Genomic DNA, 25,011 nt, shown 5'->3' with positions numbered 1-25,011 from the left:
ATAAGATTGTAAGTCACAGAATTTATAGCAAAAAGTTTAGTGTGATGCAACTGAAATTATATATATTGAAAAAAACCTGGTTTGTTTGTTACGTCTCTCATCTTGTAGAATGACCATGTTGGTTTCAGTTCTTTCATCTGTAAATCCCAGAACTTTTGTTTAAAGTTACATTCTCAAGTGAACTTTAACAATAGGTACCATGTCCGTTCAGATAATGTATTGAAGGAGTGAGGTGCCCTGTGTGAGGCTGTCTGAGCCCCAATGTTCAGGCTGATTGTATTTCTAAAAAAGGGATTTACAGAATCATACATGGATTAATGCAGTTTTTGAGCAAAATACAATGTAATTTTGCAAGTACGAATTCACCCCACAAGCTCGTGTGTGTGTGTGTGCGTGTGTGTGTGCGCATGCGAATGTGGGTGTGTGTGTCGGGTATGAGTGTCTGTGCGAGTGTGTGTATGTGTGAGAGGGTAAAGGGGGGTATGAGTCTTTGAGAGGCTGTGTGGGTGTGCATATGGATGTATATGTGTGAGCATATGAGAGGGAACTTGTGTATGAGAGAGGGTCTGTGTGAGTGTATGGGTCTGTAGGAGTGTGTGTCTGTGTGTGCGCGTGTGAGAGAGAGAGAGTGTATAGTACAGTGGGGTCACCTGTAGTGTGACATGAACCCAAGGTCCCAGTTGAGCCCATTCCCCATGGGTACCGAACTTCGCTATCAGCCTCTGCTTGGCTACTTTGCATTGTTGCCTATCCTGAAGGCTGTGTAAAATGAGCTGCAAAGATACCTTGTCTTTCCTCCTTTTAGGGTTTGAAGTTTTATAGGAAAATGTCAAACAAAAATCTTGAAGTTTAACTAATTTCTTTCATGCTAACTAAATACCTGTTCAAATGAAAGTCAATTCTGAGCAGTTTTTTTTTTGATTGCTTTAAATCCAGATAAAGTATTCACTTTCCAACTTATCAGTAACTTTTTAGTCAATGTAAAGTATTTCAGGTATTAAGAATTATCATGAAGTGTTGGAATAGGACTTCCTTTCTCAAATAGATTGTCAGCATGTTATGGATTTGCACATGGATTTCTACCATTTGTTTTAACTACCATATGATTTAGCACTGCTGTTTGTTGTGAATGGCAATTGGCGGCACTTTGTTTGGATGGTGTCTACAATTACTGTTTAAGATATGTTATTTAAGATGTGAGATTTCTTAATGCTTTGTCAAAGATGTTGTGTCATGTCTCTGGGGACAGGTGTGACTTCAGCCCAGCTCTTCTGGTCCAGAGGTAGAAACACTACTCCGGAACCTCAGGAGCCCTTAGCGTTAATGTGAGATATTTTCTAATTAGTCGACTCAAAGATCGTATTACGTATGTCTGGAACAGATGGGGCTTGAATCTGGGCCTCCTGGCTCAGAGGTAGAGACACTTCAACTGCACCACAAGAGCGCTGCTAGAGAGATTCAGTTCTCAGTAAATGATGTCTGCAGGTTTCAATAAGATCACTTACAAGGATTTGTAATCTATGTGGTAGGATTTACTCCACTACCATTCTCATCCTATCACAACAGCTTGTAAATATTTTGATTCTGTCTGTTTGAATTGTTGTGACATATTTCAAGCGCAAGTGAGACTTGAACCAGATCTTCCGGCTCAAAGGTAGGGATGCTGCCACATGTTTAAATTTACATGGGACTTTGCACCTTGTATCCTCATTGATGAATTAAGTATTATATTGACAAAATGCTATTTTAAAATGAGCATGGGCTACTAGATCAGAAATTACCTGTAGAATCTGAATGGTGTACATAGATGACAACAGATAATTGGTCTACACCTCAGATTATGGAGTGTAAAATTCCATGACATTAATATCCACAAATCTTTGTTGTGGCCAATGTTTAGTTCTGGCTAGTCTTAACTGCAATTACAGTGCAACACTAATCATTTAGTCCCGTGGGTAATACAGGAAATGGATGATGCTTGTTTAATTATGCAATAAAATACTGCAGTAAATACAACTTTTGAAATTCAGAATCTGAATTATTTCGATCTGTTTCCCCATTACTGCTTTAAAAGTTGAATTTTAAAGAAATATAAGTGCTTTTTAAGGCCAATTACCAAGTTAGGAACTGGAGGAGAAGAGTGATATGACTGAATGCGAATATATTGTATCATTTTAAACTTGTTAATAGGTTTCATTACTTTTCCATTTTTAAAATCAAAATTTTTCTTTGCAAAAGATGTACAATTGTTAATTTTTTTGTAATTTTAGTGCGTTGCAGGAAATCTGTCTGACCTGTCTGCAAGTTGCTCATTGCTCGTTAGCTTTCGACTTCTATTTATTGACTGAAATGGTCGTTAGTAGAGTCATCAGATGTGCTCTGTTTGATCTACTACAATCTCAGTAATTTCTTTTCTAGCAGCTGTATGTTAGGATTTGCAATATTTCTTGCTGCTGGAGCACCAAGACTTTTAAATCACTTCAGGGCAGCTCATGGGCAGTATATTAGTTCAGTTTCTGTTCTTCTCTTAATAACACTGACACTTGTTTGTTCCTTCACGGGTGTGGGTGTTGCTCGCTAAACTAGCATTGATTGCCCTTCCCTAATTGCCCTGTAAAAGATTGTCTTAAACTGCTGCAACCTTGGGGTGGAGGTACGTTTTGGAGTTAGGAAGGAACACTTAATTCAGAAACCATGAAGGGACAGAAATATTGTTCCAAATAAGGATGATGTGTCACTGGGAGGAGAACTTTCAGCTTGTGATGCTGCATGCATTTACTGTCCTTGTATCTGTGGCAGAGGTTTTGGGTTTAGAAGGTGCTGTTCAAGGATCTTTGGTGACTTATTGCAGTGCATCTTGTAGATTGTGCACTCTACTCCACCTATGGGTCTATGGTGTGTTAGGGATGGTTTTCTGGAATAATACATTGAGGAGCTAACTAGAGAAAGGGCCATCTTAGACTGTGTATTATGCAATGAGAACGGAATAATTGGTACAGTCGTTGTGAGAGACCCCTAGGGGATGAGTAACCATAATATGACAAATATTCATCAAGACAGAGTGAGAGAGGTACAAAAACAGAATTTGCTGAAAAACTCAGCAAGTCTGGCAGCATTTGTGGGGAGACAGCACAGAATATTTGGCTCCAGTGACCCTTCAGATTTCCAGCTCCTTTGGTTCTTTTAGTTTAGTGTTTAGCTCACTGCCACATTTTTTCCATGGCTTCTGAAGAAGGGTCACTGGGCTTGAAATGTTAATTCTGCTTTCTTCCAACAGTGTGTCAGATCTGCTGAGATTTTCCAGCAATTTCCGTTTTTGATTCTGATTTCTAGCATCTGCAGTTCTTCTGGTTTTTCGTTTGAGAGAGAGAAGGAATTAATTCTGAGATGAGGGTCCTGAATTTTAAGAAGGGTAACTATGATGGTATGAAGCATGAGTTGGCTATAATGTATTGGGAAATGTTACTGAAAGTGGATAGACAGTGGCAAACATACAAAAGGCAAATGCGGGTGAACTACTAGAATCGTTTATTCCTGTCTGGCACAAGAGTGCAAAGAGAAACTGGCCATACCATGGCTTATGAGGGAAGTCAGGGGTAGTGTTAGATGCAAAAAAAGAGGCATACAAATTGTCAAGTGAAAAGAATAGACTGAGGATTGGGGATGGTTTAGAAATCAAAAAAAGAGGAACAAAGGATCGATTAACGAAGGAAAATAGAATATGATATAAGCTTGAAGGAAAAAATTAAGAACTGACTTTAAAAGTTTCTTTGTTATATAAAGAGAAAACCACTGGTGAAAGCTAATGTAGCTCTCTTACAGTCATAAACAGGGGAATTTAAAATTAATATTAGGTTTTATTTTCACCCACACTCAATTGAGGGATGCATGAGTATAGTGAAAAATGTACAATGTCGACATTTTCAGCACCATCTTAGGTACAAATATGCCTTGGTACAAAATCTTAGGTATAAACTAGAAAATTGAAGAAGTAAAGTTACATACCTTGGCTCCACCATCACGGACTGTCTCTCCCTGAACTCTCAGATCAACAGATGGATTGGACGAACAGCCTCAGCATTCGTCAGGCTGACAAAAAGAGTCTGGGAGAACAGAAAGCTGATGACTCTCACCAAAGTTGCAGTCTCCAGGGCCTGGGCCAGGCTTCTCCTTGAGGCCGGGGAGTCTGGGCCAGGCTTTGCCTCGAGACCGGGGTGCCTGGGCCGGCCTTTGCCTTGAGGCTGGGAGACTAGGCTTCGCCTTGAGGCTGGGAGTCTGGGCTTTGCCTTGAGGCCGGAAGTGTGGGCCAGGCTTCGCCTCAAGGCCGGGAGTCTGGACTTTGCTTCGAAGCCGGGGAGTCTGGGAGACTGGGCTTCGCTTCGAGGCCAGGAGTCTGGGCTTCACCTCAAGGCCGGGTGTCCAAGCTGGGCTTTGCCTTGAGGCTGGGAGTGCGGGTCAGGCTTCGCCTTGAGGCCGGGAGTCTGGGCTTCGCCTCGAGGCCGGCAGTCCGTGCCAGGCTTCGCCTCGAGGCTGGGAGTCCGGCCCGGGCTTTACATCGAAGCCGGGAGTCCGGGCTGGGCTTCGCCTCGAGGCCGGGAGTGCGGGCCGGGCTTTGCCTCGAGGCCAGGCGACTGGGCCGGGCTTTGCCTCGAGGCTGGGAGTCCGGCCGGGCTTCGCCTCGAAGCTGGGAGGCCGGGCCGGCTTTACATCGAAGCCGGGAGTCCGGGCTGGGCTTCGCCTCGAGGCCGGCAGTCCGTGCCAGGCTTCGCCTCGAGGCTGGGAGTCCGGCCCGGGCTTTACATCGAAGCCGGGAGTCCAGGCTGGGCTTCGCCTCGAGGCCGGGAGTGCGGGCCGGGCTTTGCCTCGAGGCCAGGAGACTGGGCCGGGCTTTGCCTCGAGGCTGGGAGTCCGGCCGGGCTTCGCCTCGAAGCTGAGAGGCCGGGCCGGCTTTACCTCGAAGCTGAGAGTCCGGGCTGGGCTTTGCCTTGAGAACGTGCTGGAGTTCACATTGAATCCCCACTGGCTCAACGCATGGTCACTGATGCTGTCTGAGGATGGGAGGGAAGTAGAAAGAAAAAAAAAATGAAAAGTATCAAAACGAAGAGAAGGAGTGAACGGAGTTCTGACTCAGGAGCCCAACTCTGTCATCATCTTGACAAACATCTTGAATATATGATGATGAACAAAGAAATGGCTGACAAACCAAATTTATACTTCACTTCTACTTTCACGAAGGAGGATACAAACAACAGACTGGTGATGATGTGGAGCGCAGAATTTAGTGAGAGGGAAGAACTGAAGCAAACTATATTGTAGAAAAATGGTGTTGTGGAAATTGATGGGGTTGAAGGCTGATAAATCTTCAGAGTCAAGAGTGTAGTGCTGGAAAAGCACAGCAGATCAGGCAGCATCCGAGGAGGAGGCGGAGAATTGACGTTTCAGGCAAGAACTCTTCATCGGGAGTCCTCACTTTGTCTCCCTGATAAACTCCCAGGCCCTGGTAATCTACATCACAGTGTACTTAAGAAGTGACCCTAAAAATAGTGGATGCATTAGTGATCCACTTCCAAGATTGTTTAGGCTCTGGAATAGTTCCTACAGTTGATGAGGGAACTAAGGTGACCCCACTGCTTAAAAATGGAGACAGAGAGTTAATGGGAAATTAAACACCAGTGGATTGGCATTAGTATTGGGGAGGTTGCTAGAATCTATTATCAAAATTTTTTCAGAAGAGCACCTAGAAAACTATGTTGAGGCCAAAACATTCTGTTTTCAAGGAGGAGGTAAATCTAGCTCTTGTGGCTAAAAATGGTCAAGGGATATGTGGGGAGAGCAACAGGGTCAGGGTATTGAGCTCCGTGATCAAGCATGATCATAATGAATGGCTGAGCAGGCATGAGGGGTCAAATGGCCTACTCTTCCTATCATCTATGTTTATATTCCGTGGTCTGTTATTAGTTCTTTGTCCAGTCTTGCAGAGCTTCACATGACAATATTTATAAATGAAGCAAGAATGGCTCAAAGAAATTCTCAGAGAAAGCGGGAAAACACAGTAAATGTTCTAAACTCCCAGGGAGTTGAGTTCATGTTAATGTTGCTGCAGCCAGTTCTGTCAACTGTGTCTCACTTGGTACCACTCTCATCTCTGTGCTGCAATATTAGAGGTGCTGTGTTTTGGGAGAGCCATTCTAAGGCCGACATTTGTTTGCTTGAATAAATGTGAAAAATCCCATGGTGTTATGTTGAAGAGGAGCAAGTCTGTGTGTCTCATACATACTTAGAGAATAGAGTCATAGAATCATAGAGATGTGCAGCATGGAAACAGACCCTTCAGTCCAACCCATCCATACCAACCAGATATCCCAACGCAATCTAGTCCCACCTGCCAGCACCTGGCCCATACCATAGTCCTCCAAACCATATTCATATACCCATCCAAATGCCTTTGCTGGAGAATCTCAATAGGTCTGGCAACAATTGTTGAGAGAAAAACAGGGTTAACTTTTTGAGTCAGAAATAACCCTTTAGAAGAGAAAAGAGTTCTGAGGAAGAGTCATACTGGACTTGAAATAGTAACTCTGTCAGCACCTCTCCACAGATGCTGCCAGACCTGCTGAGTTTCTCCAGCATTCTGTTTCAAATTTTCAGCATCTGCAGTAGTTTGCTTTTATTTCATGTATGTCTAATATTGACCAATATATGATCCTCAAGCAACATCGTAAAACAGAATTGTTATCACAGTGATTTTCATGGAAGATTGCTGCATGCAAATCGACCGGTTTTTCTTCTTTCACAACATATCGTACTTCCTTTCAACTTCGAGTCATAGAGATGTACAGCACGAAAACAGACCCTTCGGCCCAACTCGTCATGCCGACCCGATATCCTAAGTTAATCTAATGTCATTTGCCATCACTTGGCCCATATCCCTCGAAACCCTTCCCATTCATGTACCCATCCAGATGTCTTTTAAATGTTGTAACTGTACCAACCTCCACCACTTCCTCTGACTGTGAAGCCTTTTGAGATGTTCAATGATCATGGAAAGACCATCCAAATGCTAGATTTCTTTTGCAGTTTTACGATCATGACGTGGTGACTTTGCACATGTCTGTCACATGATACAAGGAGGATCAATTGGAATGTTAAGTCTAAACAGAGCGGAGTGAATCATACACTTTGTGCATGCGATTTTTGTTTTGTTGCAGAAATATGGAAAATGAGCACGTTCTAGAACATGAGCTGAGAAACCTATTGGCTTGTAGTCATCAAATTGAGGTTCCATTTCCTAAATGTATCTATAAATAGCCCTTTGTACGTTTTCTGTTTATAATATAAAGACAAAATACTTCATAAAATGTATCTGCTAGTGAATTTCTGGAATCTTTGTTGGAGATAGAATGCTTTCATTAGTATTAATGCAATTCACAGTGCTTATTAAAGTGGTAAATTTGCATTTTAGGAAATTGATACCTTCCTTATGCTTTCTGTCCTGAAAGATGATATATAGGTTAAATTACGACACTGAAACCTGAGAATTCTGAATTCTTATCATTTGGTCAAGTTTCTATAGCATAATATGAAAGAAGGACGGGTTGTTAGTTTAATAGAAGCAACATGCTGATTGAAACTTTGTATGTATTTAGCATAATATAGGACTGTTCTCTGAACAGATAGCTTACAAGGAAGCACCAGAGCCCAAATACAGATTAACTTTACTGGTGATTTGGCAAACGACTGCAAAGTTGAGCTTCTGTCATTGACTGTACATTGAAGCATAAAGTGTCATTGTTGTGGTTCTGTTCGCCGAGCTGGGAATTTGTTGCAGACGTTTCGTCCCCTGTCTAGGTGACATCCTCAGTGCTTGGGAGCCTAAGCACTGAGGATGCCACCTAGACAGGGAGCGAAACGTCTGCAACACAAATGCCCAGCTCAGCGAACAGAACCACACCAACGAGCACCCGAGCTACAAATCTTCTCACAAACATTGAATAAAGTGTCATCTAATAAACCAAAAAGAAAAACATGATTCTTGGTTTTTGAATGCAACATTGATGTTACTTGTAATTCATAAAAAAATCGGCTGAATAGAAATACAATATTTCAATAAAATAGATTGGTAGGCTAACTCAGTTTATGTTTGAGTCAAAGAATAGTTTAAAGTAGTGTATTTTAGTTTTTGGTGCTCTATGTTGGTCCTATGAGACAGTTCCAGAAGGTGATTTAGACAGTGTTGGAATAAAATGCTTACTCCATCCAGGGTCAGCTGTGACTCAGTTGGTAGCATTCTTCTCTTGGATCTGTAAGATTAAGGGTTTAAAATCCAAGAGCAGAAAGTCAAATTGACATTAGAATCATAGATTGGTTATGGAAGGAGGCCATTTGACCTATTATGTCGGTGTTGACATGCTAAAGGAGTAATGCTGCATGATCATGAGTTGAATAGACCATGGATGTTAAATAGTTGCAAAGTTCCAAAGATGGTCCACACTTGAGAGATATTAGCTGGCAAAAACTCAGCAAATTGGGGAGTATCTTAGTAGAGAGAGAAAAATGGAGTTAATGTTTCAGATCTGCAGCGTTTCTTCATTGCTGACTTCTGATCCAAGATGACAGACCTGAAACATGGCAGCACAGATGTGCTTTGACGTGCTGAGTTTATCCAGAATTTTAGGCTTTAATTTCTGATTTCCTGCACCTCCAGTGTTCTTTTTGCTAAGTTATTTGCTGTTATTTTGCAGCATGTATATTCAGTTGTTCATGCACTCACACTTGCTTTATGTCTGAGCCTCCAAATTGTTTTACAGAACATCAAAACTACTTTGGAACAGATGAAAGTCTGGGTCCTGTGGCGGTCAGCATCCGGAGGGAGAAGCTAGATGAATCAAAGGAGAAAGATGGGCTACAGTACAACTATCGTATAGCTTTCCGGACCAGCGAAGTGAGATTCTAAATCTATTGCTATGTAGTTTTGAAAGAAACTTGCAACATAGACTAGAGAATGTTTTAAAATTGGAATTAAAACCTGACATTACTGAACTGACATTACAGCCAGCACTGTATATGAATTATTCTTACTCATATATTCAGCCATTATTTTTTCCATAAACAATGTGGTGGAGGGATTTCACCATCTCTGAAAACATTTGTGTTTATGTGCTAGTAATTTGCATTTTTGAACATCCTGCATTCTATTAGTGATACCTCATTCTGAAAGTACACCCAGTTATAGATAGACATAGAGGTGTACAGCACTGAAACACACCCTTCGGTCCAACTCATCCTTACTGACTAATTGTCAGCATTTGGCCATATTCCTCGAAAGGAATGAATTTCTTCCTATTCCTTTATCCATCCAGATGCCTTTTAAATGTTGTATTTGTACCCGCCTCCACCACTTCCTCTGGCAGCTTCTTCCATACATTGCACCACCATCTGCATGAAAAGGGTGCCCCTCAGGTCCTTTTAAATCTTTCTCCCATCACCATTAAACCTATGCCTTCTAGTTTTTGATTCCCTCACCCCAGGGAAAAAAATCTTGTCAATTCACCCTATCCATGCCCCTCATGATTTTATAAACCTTGATAAAGTCACCCATCAGCCTCTGACGTTCTTTAGAAAATAGCCCCAGTCTATTCAGTGTCTCCCCTTAGCTCAAACCCTCTATAACCCTGGCAACATCTTTGTAAATCTTTTCTGAACCTTTTCAAGTTTCACAACATTCTTTCTATAGCAGGGAGACCAGAATTGCACGCAGTACACCAAAAGTGGCCTAAACAATATCCGGTACAGTCACAACTTAGACGGCACGGTGGCTCTATCGTTACCACTGCTACTTCCTGGGTTCGATTCCGGTCTTGGGCGACTGTCAGTGTGATGTTTGCATATTCTCCTCATGTCTGCGTGGATTTCCCTGGGTGTTCTGGTTTCCTCCCACATTCCAGAAGATGTGCAGGTCAGGTAAATTGGCTATGCTTAATTGCCCATAGTGTTAGGTGCATTAGTCAGGGGTAATTGTAGGGAAATGAGTCTGGGTGGGTTACACTTCGGAGGGTTGGTGTGGACTTGTTAGGCCAAAGGGCCTGTTTCCACACAGTAGGGAATCAAGTCTAATAATCTAAAAGAAAAATGACCTCCCAATTCCTTTATTCAGTGTACTGATCAATAAAGGAAAGCATACCAAACGCTGCCTTCACTATCCTATCTACCTGTGACTTCACTTACAAAAAACTATGAACCTGCACTCAAGGTCTCTTTGTTCATCAACACTCCCCAGGACCTTACCATTAAGTAAATAAGTCCTGCCCTGATTAGCCTTTCCAAAATGCAGCACTTCACATTTATCTAAATTAAATTCCATCTGCCACTCCTTGGCCCATTAGCCCATCTGATCAAGATCCATTGTACTCTGAGGTAACCTCCTTCATTCCTGGGCTTTTCACACAGACAGTCACCCGAGGCTGGAATTGAACCTGGGACCCTGGTGCTGTGAGGCAGCAGTGCTAATCACTGAGGCACCATTCCTGGGTTTTCACACAGACAGTCACCCAAGGCTGGAATTGAACCTGGGACCCTGGTGCTGTGAGGCAGCAGTGCTAATCACTGAGGCACCATTCCTGGGTTTTCACACAGACAGTCACCCGAGGCTGGAATTGAACCTGGGACCCTGGTGCTGTGAGGCAGCAGTGCTAATCACTGAGGCACCATTCCTGGGTTTCACACAGACAGTCACCCGAGGCTGGAATTGAACCTGGGACCCTGGTGCTGTGAGGCAGCAGTGCAGCTGTGATCTCCAGCATCTGCAGACCTCATTTTTTACTCGAAGATTTTAACCTCCTTCATTGTCCACTACACCACCAATTTTGGTGTCATCTGCAAATCTACTAACCATACCTCCTATATTCACATCCAGATCATTTACATAAATGATAAAAAGCAGCAGACCCAGTGCTGATCCTTGTGGCACATCACTGGTCACAGGCCTCCAGACTGAAAAGCAATGCCCCACCCTCTGACATCTACTTTTGAGCCAGTTCTGCATCCAAAGGGCAGGTTCTCCCTGTATTCCATGTTAACATTGCTAACCAGTCTACCTTGTTGAACGCCTTACTGAAGTCCATATAGATCACATCCACCGCTCTGCCCTCATCAATCCTCTTCATTACTTCTTCAAAAATCCAAATCAAGTTAGTGAGACATGATTTCCCATGTACAAAGTCATATAGAGTCATAGAGATGTACAGCATGGAAACAGACCCTTTGGTTCAATTTGTCCATGCCACCAGTCCCATTTGCCAGCACTTGGCCCATATCCCTCAACCTTCCTATTCATACACCCATCCCAATGCCTTTTAAATGCTGTAATTGTACCAGCCGCCACCATTTACTCTGGCAGCTCATTCCATATGCCTATCACCTTCTGCATGGCATTTAGGTCCCTTTTAAATTTTTCCCTCCTCACCCTAAACCTATACCCTCCAGTTCTGAATTCCCTCACCCCAGAGAAAAGGCTTGTTTATTTAACCTGTCCATGCCTCTCATGATTTTATAAACTTCTGTAAGGTCCTCCGAGCCTCCGAAGTTCCATGTAATACAGCCCCAGTCTATTCAGCCTCTCCCTCTTGCTCAAACCCTCCAACCCTGGCAACGTCCTTTTAAATCTTTTCTGAACCCTTTTGAGTTTCATAACATCCTTTCTATTGGAGGGAGTGTTTTGATATACAGGAGATAGCTTTATTTTATAACTAGTTTTGCGTCCAGTTGTGTTGAAAAGGTGTGTGTTTTATTTTTCATGACATCCTGGGAAGTTTCCCAAAATCAGTTTGATAGTTGTTTGGAGATTTCATTTGATATTCTTTAAAATAGCTACCAATTTTATTATTCTGATTGTTCAAATGAATCAAATTTTGTACACACTGATGTTGTGGGATTGGACAGTTTTGCTTTTGGCTCATGCCTGTTTGCTTTTAATAGGCTGCAGTTAACTTTACTTTTGATCTCTAGCAAGATTCTAGATTGGCGTTAAATGCCCTTCTCATTTGGCTGTTCTATCTCATTATGGTGTCTTTGGACATTGTATGACATTCAGCAGTGTGTAAAGTGACACTGTCAAAAGGATCAACATGGCCATCTTAATTATGAAGAACAATAGTTTGATTGTCTCAGGTTAAATGTTCCAGTTTTAAAGCAAACCTCCAGTTTCAGTTCTTCCAAGAAGCGTGCTTCCAGGTGGTGACCACACTCTGTCATGTCTTGTTTGAAATATGCTCACTCTTAGGGGCTATGGGCTACCTTTGACCATCTCATCATCATATCTGATGGCAAGAAAATTATCTTGGTGTTGAGAAATGTACAAATTGTGTTCCTAATCTTAAGTCAAAAAGTATGGTGCTGGAAAAGCATGGCAGGTCAGGCAGCATCCAAGGATCAGAAGAGTTGACATTTTGGGCATACGTCCTTCATCAGGAACCTTGAGACCAATCCTAGCTTGCTGCAGCTCCTTATAAATTAGAATTAGCATTGATGCATAACATGATTTACCTGGTTTTGACTCATTAATATTTTTACTGCCATACTGTAGATGCATTTTCTAGGAACTTGACTATTTCAAGCATTGTCCTCCTAAAGGTGGTATTCTGATTCCACAGAAGCATAGTATTTAAAGAAATTGAATTTGTACTTTCTTCTTCCCTAGAGAGCAAAGATTGGTAGACTTCCCTCTTGTAGGAAATGGTATTGTAAATCAAAATCCTGACTGGGGTTTGGATTTAGACCTTGTATTTAAGAACTTGTACTCCACCATCACGTTATGTTAGTGAACAAGGTTTAAATAACTGTAGTATTGCAATTATTATTCAGTACTCAAGATGTCCTAAAGAAACCAGATAATTTGACTTAGCAATGCTTGTTCCTGCAATCAAAAGATTTTTAATTAACGAAACCATTTTCTGCATGAATAATGACAACAAAATTTCTATTCAGCAATAATCTGTTGGTGCCATAAATTAGTCTTCTGGAGAAAATATAAAGAGGCCAGCTTTTCCTGTTAAATTTCTCTCTGCTCTGCCTACCTCCCCCCTCCCCAAAACCCCCTATTAATGTTGTTGTCATCAAAGTGAAGGTTAGTTTTCTGATGCTCCAAACAAATGCCCTTAGGTTTTACTTCAGAACAACACTTTCTTGAAAGCTTGATGCCCTTGTACAAATAAACTGGACAGGGGTTTTCTCCCAGCTCTCATTGCGTAGTGTACAAACTTGCTTTTGGAAGTTAGTCTACCTAGGTCTCTATCAAAGCAGAAATGAGACACTGTGTGACCCTTCCTATATTAAATGTATGATACTGCAGATTAACAGTTCAAATAAATATTTTAATATCTTAGATTTTGTTCATACCAAATTGCTGCCCTTGAAGTACATTGACATTATGATTTAAAGGAAAAATATGAGATTAGATTATATTCTATGAATATACAGCTGTAAATTGCTTTGGTTAGTTTTTTTTTGAGGTGGCAGCAACTTCTATTAGTTAGATACAACAAAATATTGCAACTAATTCATCAACTTAAATTACATGATCTTAAATTATTTATTAAACATTACCAGTATGGTAGTCAGTGACACAGCATCAGCTGTGGAACAGGAGTGACAGTCACGTTCCAGAGTTTGCAGCTGAGCTGAGTTTAATCCAGTTTTGAAAAAGGATGGCCATCACCTTTTTCTGAATCTTCATTGTTGTGTTTGGTGATTGAAGAGTAAGACTAATCATATACAAATCAAACTGATGTGCTTTAAGACCAAGATTTTCTTTAGGGTCAAAATATAATGGTTTTCCTTATTCATGGGTCCACAATGCATAACCATATTTTACCAACGAAAGTGTAGGGAGAGATGTTTCTAAGATATTCTAGTCATTTCTTTGTCCTCATAGTCCTGTAGTTTCAATGACGAGTGCAAAATCCAATTGAACAGGCAAAGAGAAAATAAATTGTAAACCCAAAATAGCGTGGTGCTGTGGGAGGGATGAGCTTATGATGGAAGTTTTCTTTCAGAGTTTATCAGAAGGAGGCATAGATAATTGAGGTTCTGCTGTGCACACAATTGGCAATTCCAGCACAAATTGCATTCAAAATTGCACCCACTTTGAAAAGCGTTTTTCTGTCCAAATTTTTGCTCCAGCTCATTTACATACTGCAGAACACAGTCTCCTTTAAAGCACTTCAATCTGGCTCTGTTTTAAATTGTTTTAAAGAACATAGTTTGCTGCAAAAACCATTACTTGGTATATTTGAATGTTGACTTCATAAAATCTGATTTATAAGACCACATGACAGTTAAATATAGGAGCACAATTAAGGCTTTGGCCCATATGAGTCTGTTTCAACATTCAATTATGGCTGATATGTTTCTGAAACCTAATCTCCTGCTTTCTCCCGGTAACCCTTGATTCACACATTAATTGAGAGCCTGTCTAACTCTACCTTAAATACACTCAGTGACTTGGTCTCTGCCCATTTCTGTAGTAATGGGTCCTTGGATTCACCATTCTCTGGCTGATTGGGTTTATCACAGAAAAACAAACTTTTAAATCCATATCAATAAACCACCTGTGAGTAATCTGAAATTAAATCAATGAAAGTGCCATGATTTTTTTGTAAAACGTCAAGATTGAGATAATAATAATCTGTAGCAGACTTTTGGGGAAAAAAAACTTTTAAAATGTATCTGTTTATGAAACTGTGCCAAAACATTTTAGCATAATTAGTCAAAATTCCCAGTCGCAATTAACTTGTTGTTTGGGCACAGCCAGTTCTCTAACAACATTTACTTCTAGTGCAGTCTCTTTAAATCAATGCAAATGATAGTGAAAATTCTATGTGCTGAACAGAATTTTTATTCAAAATTCCACCATCTTGAGTGCTGGTTACATAAATTATGATCAAACTGCACTAGAGTGCATTCAGATAGAAATGCCACATCAAAAGATTATTCTTAAGGATGTACATTTTTATATATTACACATCTGTGTATTTAGCAATGGCAAGTGAAAGATTCTCAAGTGTTCATTTTACATTTGGCAAGGTCAGCATTTTTGCTCATCTTTAATTATCACAGAGAAGGTTTGATGGTGAGTTGCCTTCCTGACTTGCTGCAGTCCCTGTGCTGTCGTAACATTCACAGTATTACTGGGAGGGAGTTGTAAGGCATTGTCCGAATGATAGTGAAGGAATGATGATATATTTATTTGTTAGGATGGCGTTTGTTCTTGTATGCAGTGAAGATTGTGGGTTTAGAAGATGCTGTGGAGATGCAGTAGTGCATCTTGTGGATGGCATATACTAGTGTCACTGAGCACCAATAATGGTGGCAGTGCATTTGTAATGTAGAGGGTGGGAAACCAGTCAAGTGAAACACTGAATGGTGTTTAGCGTCTTGAATGCTATTGCATTCATTCAGCAAGTGGGGTATATTCATCACATTTTTAAATGGAGATTGCAGTTGCTCAGAGCCTCTGTTTCTCATGCATAACGATGAGAGATGTTTGATCTAACAAAATCTGCTACTTTCATTGTTCTTTGTATTGTGAGACATATTTCCTCATTATAGCTTGGCTTCAAAACCCAAAAAATAAGGCTAGTATTAAAAAATATTTATTTCCTGAATTGCAGCATTGTGTTTGTTATTAAGTACATTTAAAGGTAATTTTTCAAAACTCTAGTTGCACATATAAGCTAGACAACATATATTTCTGATAGCTTCTTCAATCTTGGGTTTTTGCATACTGACCCCTTCTTTATGTCATAATATAGATCACAAAGTAAGATCTGTAATTATGATTTCAACTCTAATCAGAGTAATGGTGCAATGACTTCAGGGTTTTTTTGTCCCTGAATATCCCACACTACTTCTTACTGACCGTTTATTGATTAAATATTTATGAAAGACTTTGGATACCCCTTTGGTTTCGATGCCAATCTTTTCATATTCTCTCTTTGCACCCCTCTTTTTTTTTCCCCATCCGGCTGAACTTTGTGGAGTCAGTCTGGTTTTCACTTGCATTATCAACCTTACATCTGTCATGTGGACAGAGTGAGGACTGCAGGTGCTGAAGATCAGACTCAAAAAGTGTGGCACTGGAAAAGCGCGGTAGGTCAGGCAGCATCTGAGGAGCAGGAGAATTGACATTTTGGGCATAAGCCCTTCATCAGAAATGCCACACTTCTCAACTAACATCTGTCATGTGCCATCTTTTTGATTATACTCTTCACCTCTTTCACGAATCAGGGGCTCTGCCTTTGGCACCTTTACCTCTTTGGGAAGGCACTTCCTCTGAATCAGAGCCATTTCCTCTTTATATGCAATTAACTTTGCAGCTCTTGCCACCTCATTCATAACATTCTGAAAATGACTCTTCTCTGATAAAATATTTTTATGGTAGTTTGCTCTGAATCTTTTTCCATAGTTTCTGTAAATCTTATGATATGGTAGCGACATGACCAGAAAATGCAACTCCAGTGGTTGCACATATTTGCTAACAACACCCAACTGTCTGTCATCAACATTTCTATTGGAACTTGCATTGTTACTAATTTATAAGTCAACTCAGTCAACATCTCCTACCACAAGCAAAATCTTCCCCAAGTTTTGGAAATACCAAAACCACTATCTTTAATCCCTACTACAAACTGTTCCTTGGAACCAGTACCAATCCCCCCTCTAACTGAGCTCTATCGTAATTGCCATATATTTAACTTCAAGAGAGCTTTCTTCTGTACCACCACTAAGACCACGTACTTCTTCCTTTCTTTAATGAATAGGCATTGTTTCTTTTAACTGAAGGGGAACAGCCATGAAAAGAAGAGCACAGCAGGCAACAAAAGAGAGGCAAGGAGTCTGAGTATGCGGCTGCAAAGAAATCACAAGCAATAGGGAGGCAGGGATGGGTAGGCACAGATGAAAGAAAATCCAGGAACATAAGAAATAGAAACCTTTAAGACAGCCTTCACTGTCAAGAAAATCAGGATGATCTTCTACTTCAGCTATACTTTCCATGCAATCACTTGATTTGCTGAGCAACCAAAGCTATAAGTCTCAGACTTGAATATAATCGACAATTGAGGATCTCTGACTCTCTGCAAAGCAAATTCGAAAGGTTTTCAACCCTTTGTATGAAGTCATTTATCCTGAACTATCTTAAATAACTGACCCCTTGTTCTGTCTCTCCAGGCTGAAGGTGCATCTTCTGACATTTAACTTGTCAAACTATTGCTGAATTTTGTATGCTTGTGTATTGATTGTATAATCACAAAAGGATGTAGTTCCCAACTTGAAACATTGTTTTTTTTCCCCGTTCTGTTTTTAGCTTTCCACTCTGAGAGGTGCTGTGCTAGAAGATGCTGTGCCATCCACAGCTCGACATGGCACAGCTCGAGGTTTGCCAATGAAGGAGGTACTGGAATATGTGATTCCTGAGGTGAATATCCAGTGCCTTCGGGTAGCTTCAAATTCTCCCAAAGTAATGGAACAGTTGCTGAAACTTGATGAACAAGGGGTAAGTTTTCAAACAATAAAGTGAATCTGATTGGCTCAAGTCTGTCTTTTACTTAAAAAAAAGAACAATCCATGTTGAATTATTGCTGGAACAATGAGCAGATTGCAAACCCCTGAATGAGCAAGCAACAAGCAGATGGGGACACCGACATTGAGCAATTAGTTAGCAGTAACACATATTGAAAAAGACTGAAATAAACTTTTGTAAATGTTTACAACCATAATCTTTTCCAGTAATGCACAACTTCAAGCTCAGAACAAACATAGAAACTTCCAAATATACTGAAAAAGTTAATAGGCCTGTAAAAGGTTTGGCTTTTACTTGTTTCAGGACACTAATCTCTCAATTGTTTTCCATATATTGCACAGAATGGCATGTTTCTCTTGGAAATTTTGCCGTTGTTTCATTATTATGTTTTACTGCTTTATATGATTAGAGCAAGCATATTTTGTTTAATTATGTAAATTTGAAAAAGAACTCAAGCATCCAGCAGAAATAAGAGTTATCAAAAAAGCAAGAGGTTGTGTCGAATTGTATGATTGTTGAAATTTGAAATGATCTTGTGAGGAAAGAAAGTTTAAACAACAGTTAATCCTTATATTTGTATTATTGTTTTTAATGTGGTGAATTATCCTAGGGCACTTCACAAAACAAAAGCCAATGTGAAATGGAGGGTTAGAATGGTTTTGAGAGGGGATTCAGAGTTTAGGGTAGAGGTAGTGGAAACCATGATCACCATCTTCTCTTTACCTGAATGAATGCAACATTTATAACAAGATAAATGAATTGATAGTACAAATAAGAATAAAGATATGATGGCCATTGTAGATATGTGGTTGCCAAGTGACTGAGATTGGCACCTGAATATTCAAGGGTTTTTCACATTTCTGAAGGCCAGGAAGAAAAGAAAAGGAGGTAGTGAGTCACTCTATTAATAAAAGATGAGATCAGTTCTATAGTGAGAAAAGATCTTGACTCAGAAGATTAAGACTGGATGAAGATGAGAGAATGGGTGGGAGTATTTAGGCCCCTAACAGGACCCACACATTAGGACTGCTCATAAATGCTGGCCTTTCTAGTCGTACTTGCATGCAAGAGGGAGTATACGCAGCTTCTGATGTATTACATTTTCTGGATTGCCCCTTCCACATGTTTTGTGGTCTATCATAAAGACTGTTTGGTAAGACCAGAGTCAATCTCATCTTCAGCTGGTTACAACAGTTTAATATAATAAATGTTTAGTGACTCTTGTTGGTATCTGTTTGGTTGTTTGTGGTGTACAGTAGCTTCAGACAAAGTAAAAAAGAAGGTGATCAACTTGGAATACATGCATACTGAGTTTGTTAGATTTTAAAAATGTGAAATATCAACATCTTGAAATAGGGAAAAAAAGTCTACTTATATATTCTATTAATAAGTTTAAAACTGATTGATGCCAAAGCATAGTAGATAAGTCTACTTATTTATCTTATATCTCCCTGAGAAATTCCATACAAACTGTTAAAGTTCCTTGTAAAGTCATCTCCATGGAATAGATTCTCTCTAGAAAGCATTGGGAAACCTAAAAAGCCAATCCCTGAATGGATTAAAAAAAATCAAAAGAGATGAAGTTAAAAATCACTGTGGTTGTACCAGACTATAGAGCTGCTCTCTAATTATACAAAGATGATAGGTGGTGGTTTAATGTGAGGGTCACCATGCCTCAGGCAAGAGGATATTGAGAAGGACAGTCTTTCATGGTGCCCTCAGTTGGTACAAGAATTGAGCCCATGCAAATGGTATCATACTGCATCACAAACCTGCTGTGCAGCCAACGAGCTAAAATAGATTATGTAATTTGTTCAAAAATGACACATTGGTTCCAAAAGGGTTAACCAAAAATGATAAAATGAAGAGCTATTGCCCTGTGGATTGAATTAGTGTTACCATAATAACAGCTTTATATGCCAGCAATGACTGATTAACCTGTCTCCTCATATGATTAAGATATTGGGGAATTTCACAAGCAAGTAAAGGGTGTGATACATTCTGATGACAATTATATTGTGAGAACAGGTTCAATTTTATCATTAAACTTTAGTAGTTGAGTAAAGACTACTATAGCATTTCATGCCTGAAATATGCTCAAAAGGCAGTCCATTGTTCAACAAAGCATAATGAAAAGCTGAACTGTTCAAAGTCTGATAAATAATTCACAGCTGTCTATGCATTATAAGTATAGAGATTTATCTGCCTTGCATAATCCTTATCCTGTTCATTTGTTGAATTGCTGTATTCATACTGATTCAATTCAATCAGATGCTTGGCTGACATGAATAGTTCACCAAATAGCACTACATCACATTTATCCGGTAAATAGGAAATTGGTTCGAAAAATAGTTGCGCTGTTGATTCATTTTAGCAGACTGAAAATTTTGTTGGTATTTAAGTCAGACATTTTGCATTCAGCTTAATTTGTGGAGTGTTTATAATTATTTTTAACAATGGAAAAATATTGTTAATTTTAAGTTGTTTTACAAAGCAATGTCGTACTTTGGAAAATACTTATGGCAGGGTTAGTACAATCCAATGCATCTGAATAATTATGGGATCTGAATGCTATAGTAGAGGTCATTACGCTTCATGGATTACAGTAACGTGGAACCATTGTTTGAAACCAGTCAGATTAACATTAGTGGAGGACCACTCTTTAGGGTTTGACCTTCTTGAGAACATGTGTGTTCAGATTTGCTTTACCTAGCTCCTTGTTTTCTCATGGCTGAACTGTCTGGTATTTCAAGTACCAGTGCTGTGACATCAGCTGTTGATGATTCCAAGTTGTTGGCTGCCACTGGCTCCATGTCTCTCATTAAAATCAGACTATCTTTCAATTGCTGCATATAAATTCCCTTGGGCCCAGCTGCAATCAGAGGGAAATTTGATCTACTCATCATGAAAAACTCATGATTGTCCAGACCTGGGTGGTGAATACAGGCCAAGGCAATAAATGAAAATACCAAAGAACTTTGGATGCTGGAAATCAGAAATAGAAACAGAAATTTGTGGAAACACCCAGCAGGTCTGGCAGCATCTCTGGGGAGAATTAATATTTTGGGACGTTAATTCTACTTTCTCTCCAAAGATGCTGTCAGACCTGCTCTTTTTTCCACAAATTCCTGTTTTTGTTTCCAAGGAGATAAATTCTTCGAGTAAAAAGTGAGCTCTGCAGATGCTGGAGATCAGAGCTGAAAATGTGTTGCTGGTTAAAGCACAGCAGGTTAGGCAGCATCCAAGGAATAGGAAATTCGATGTTTCGGGCCAGAGCATTCCTGATGAAGGGCTCTGGCCCGAAACGTCGAATTTCCTGTTCCTTGGACGCTGCCTAACCTGCTGTGCTTTAACCAGCAACACATTTTCAGCTCCAAGGAGATAAACTTAATTTCAAGACCACCTTTCAGTCTTTTTGAAGCAAGCAAATTGACCTCCTCAGTAAAATGACTTATTGTAAAATTGAGTACCAACAAAAGTCGAAAATGGCATGTTGCTGTCTCCTCTTGTACAATGAACAGAATGGTTGTTGCCTATGGTAGCAAGTTACTTAATTCACTAAGTGAATGAATTCCACACGACATGTTTCCCTCTCAATTTTAAGACACCCAGGAATGGAAAGTAAATGTTGTGTGGCTGAAAGCACCCACATCCCAAGAAAAGAAGAAAGTACGTTTTTAACTATTTACTTTGTCTAATTTTATGGTATAATCAGTTGGTTTAGAGTCCTATCAGAGAGGGATATCTTGAGTATGGGTGTTTCAGTGGTTCCTTATTTTTCCAATTGAGGTTGGAACAGGTAAGGTTTAAAACAAGACAGATCAGAGGAATGGTTGGATTGATGCCAAGCTTGGAGTAAAACACCAATTAATTGTAAGAGAAGAGAAATAATGAGAGATGCTAGAATTTTCTGTGGAAAAGAATGACTGAGCTTGTTAACTCTTAATTTCAGTGTGATGAGGATAAATGGAGGATAGTGAAGAATGATGAATTTATAACCAACAAGGAAGGAGGCATCAAAACATGTAAATATTGTCATTGAGTAGGATCACTTATTGACAACAAAATTTCTTCTATTCGATCAAGCAGAAGAGAGCTGTGAAAGAGCCTTCATTGATGGGTTGGGGCAATATGAAGATCAGAGAAGTTTTGAAAGGCAAATGGGTGTCACTAAAGAGGGAATTGTTCTTCTTGGCCTTAGCTTTGCACTGCGTGAGATGTGTGTATTGTATTTGAGGTCAGAGGAAATGGCAAGGCCAAAAATATAACTGCCCCAATAAAACGGGTGAGAGTCCAGAAACATAGCCCTCACATCGCAAGAAGAATCTGGGAACAAGTTACTGCAGATGCTGGAATCTATACTGAAAAAAAATGCTGGAGATCACAGTGGGTCAGTCTGTGTCCTTGGAGAGGGAGCGTGCTAACATTTCGAGTCTTGATGACTCCTCATCGGAGACTCTGGTGAAGTGTCATCGAGACTCAAAACGTTAGCTTGCTGTCTCTCCATATTTGCTGTCTGACCTGCTGTAATCGCCAACATTTGTTTTCAGAAGTATCTGGGATTGTGTACAATCATAAGACCCTAACAAATAGGTGTAATAGTAGACTACTTGGGCCTTCACCATCATTTGATAAGATCATGGCTGATCTACTATGGCCATAACTTCACTTGCTTCTTTGGCTCCCTTGCCCCTTAATTGCCTTGTCAAATCAAAAATTTTGCCGAATGTTGAATATATTTAATGACAGAAGTGAAAAAATGCCAACACCTAATAACCTCAGGAAAAAAAATAAATGGGAGAGATGTTATTTTTAAACTATGCTACTTGTTCTAGATTCCCCACAAAGGAAACATCCTTCCACCATTCACCCAGTCAGGTCCCTTAAAAATTTTGTATGACTTAACAAAATCTCCACTCTTTCTTCTAAACTTCAATGGGTAGAGGTTAAATCTGCTCAACCTTTCTTTTTACAACAATCTCTTCATCCCAGGAATTGGTGTAATGAACTGCCTTCTAATAAAATTATATGCAATTGTATCCTCCTATAATTAAAAGATGCTGGAATCTGTACTGAAAAAAAATGCTGGAGATCACAGTGGGTCAGACAGCGTCCTTGGAGAGGGAGCGTGCTAACATTTCGAGTCTTGATGACTGTAGATCAGGTTAGAAATCACATGCCACCAGCTAGCTACCTTATGAAGGAGCAGCATTGTAAAAGCTTGTAATTTCAAATAAGCATGTTGGACTATAACTTGGTGTCGTTTGATTTTCAACTTTGTCCACCCCAATCCAACACCAGCACTTCCACATCAGTGCAGTACACCAGGTATGCTGTCACTATGGCTCTGCAGAACTGTAGTAACGCTTAACTAGTTTTATATTCCACTTTCCCTTGTAATCAGGGCCAAACTTTTCCCTGTTGCCCAATTGTTTTGTTGTACCTACCCGTTGACAATTTAAGATTCATATAAATGAATCTCTGGTCCCTCTGCATCACAAATAAATGCAGTGAATGATGGAGAAAGACAGCAGATCTGGCACCGTCTGTGAAGGGAGAAACAGATTTAACCTTTTGAGTCCAGTATGACTTCTTCAGAACTGTAATTCTGCATCTCTCACTCCATTAAAATAATATTCTTCCTGACAAAGTGGCTATACTCGCATTTTCCCATTATATTCCAGCTGCCAAATGTTGCCCACTCTCCTAACCTAACCTATCTACATCCAGATACACATTTGGTAATCTCTTCTCAGCTTTCTTTCTGAACTGCCTTTGTGTCATCAGCTACTTTAGCCACCACACACTTGGTGTCCTTATCCACATTATTAATATTGATTCTAAATAGGTGAGGCCCAAACACTGCATTATGGCACTCCACTACTTACAGTTTACCCAATTTGAAAATGTCCCATTTGCCCTGATTCTCTGCTTGCTGTTAGCTTATCACACTCTAACCTTGCTGAAATTTTACCCTAATGCCATGAACTCTTAGATTGTACAAATATTTTTTGTGCAGACATCTTTATCGAATGCCTTTTGGAAATCCAAATACATAACAATGATTTAAATTTGTTTTGTCATGCGATGTACTGAATATCACTGACTCAGTCACATTAAGAAAGTAGTGGTCAGCTGCATCCTTGCACCGTTGCAGTCCGTCGAGCGTAGGTACTCTCGGGGCCATTAGGAAGGGAGTTGTAGGATTTTCGCCCAGTGACAATAATGTAGTTCCAAGCATTATACAAAAATCGCTCTTTAAAAACAGCACTTAGTGTTGATGATGTGATGGCGTAACAGTAAACACGTGTTTTAAAAGTTCGCATTTTTAAGTACAGTGTCCCCAAATCATCAATCACGTTCACAGTGAATTTCCGTTAATGAAACACATGTTATAGCATAACAATCTGTACTGCATTAACAATTCTGTTATTGGCTGAGAGTTAGTCTATCTTCTGTTTACTTTCAGCAATCAATCCCCTCCAACCCTGCTAAAGTTGCAAGCTTTCCATTAAACATGGGTATCTCTAGTATCTGAAGCATAATCATTGCTGATCAGAGTTCACCTGCTCCAAATACTTCTGAGCCATGGAGCTTTGACACCTCTTTTCACTCTTCTCTCTCACTCCTTTTCCTTTCTCTGCCCTTGCATCTCTCTCTCTCTCACTCTCTGTGTCAATCACACTCTCTCTGTCATCCTCTCCCTGTCTCTGCCAGCCCCTCTTTCTCTCTATCAGCCTCTCTCTGCCAGCCTCTCTCTCCCTGTGTCACCCTCCCTCTCCCTCTATCACCCTCTCCCCCTGTCTGTCAACCTCTCCCTCCCTCTGTCTGTCAACCTCTCCCTCTGTCTGTCAACCTCTCCCTCTGTCTGTCAATCTCTCCCTCCCTCTGTCTGTCAATCTCTCCCTCCCTCTGTCTATCAATCTCTCTCTCCCTCTGTCTGTCAACCTCCCTCTTCCTCTGTCAACCTCTCCCTTCGTCTGCCAACCTCTCCCTCCCTCTGCCAACCTCTCCCTCTGTCTGTCAACCTCTCTCACTCTTTGTCAACCACTCTCTCGCTCTCTGTCAACCACACTCTCCCTCTGTCTGTCAGTCTCTCTCTCCCTCTGTCAGTCTCTCTCTCCCTCTGTCTGTCAATCTCTCCCTCCCTCTGTCAACCACTCTCTTGCTCTCTGTCAACCACACTCTCCCCCTGTCTGTCAATCTCTCCCCCTGTCTGTCAATCTCTCCCCCTGTCTGTCAATCTCTCCCTCTGTCTGTCAATCACTCTCTCTCTCTGTCAACCTCTCTCTCTCTCTCTCTCTCTATCTCTCTCTCTCTGCCGACCTCTCTCTCTCTCTCTCCCCCACTGCCGACCTCTCCCACTGCCGACCTCCCTCCCTCTCACTGTCAATCTCTCTCCCTCAGTCAACCTCTCTCTCTCTCACTGTCAATCA

At 40.5% G+C, this 25,011-nt stretch overlaps 1 protein-coding gene across 1 annotated transcript in view; it reads left to right on the top strand.

Annotated features, from left to right (window-relative positions):
* Positions 1-25,011, top strand: part of LOC132834023 (signal-induced proliferation-associated 1-like protein 2) — a 427,470-nt gene that overhangs the window by 24,132 nt on the left and 378,327 nt on the right. Inside the window, exons 2-3 of the mRNA XM_060852741.1 lie at positions 8,808-8,941; positions 17,360-17,548. Of these exons, the coding sequence (XP_060708724.1) occupies positions 8,808-8,941; positions 17,360-17,548 (323 nt within the window). The remainder of the gene's footprint in view (positions 1-8,807; positions 8,942-17,359; positions 17,549-25,011) is intronic.

The sequence above is a fragment of the Hemiscyllium ocellatum genome, chromosome 3, assembly GCF_020745735.1.
Source record: "Hemiscyllium ocellatum isolate sHemOce1 chromosome 3, sHemOce1.pat.X.cur, whole genome shotgun sequence".
Lineage (NCBI taxonomy): Eukaryota > Metazoa > Chordata > Chondrichthyes > Orectolobiformes > Hemiscylliidae > Hemiscyllium > Hemiscyllium ocellatum.
This window is presented reverse-complemented; position numbering and strand designations above follow the sequence as displayed.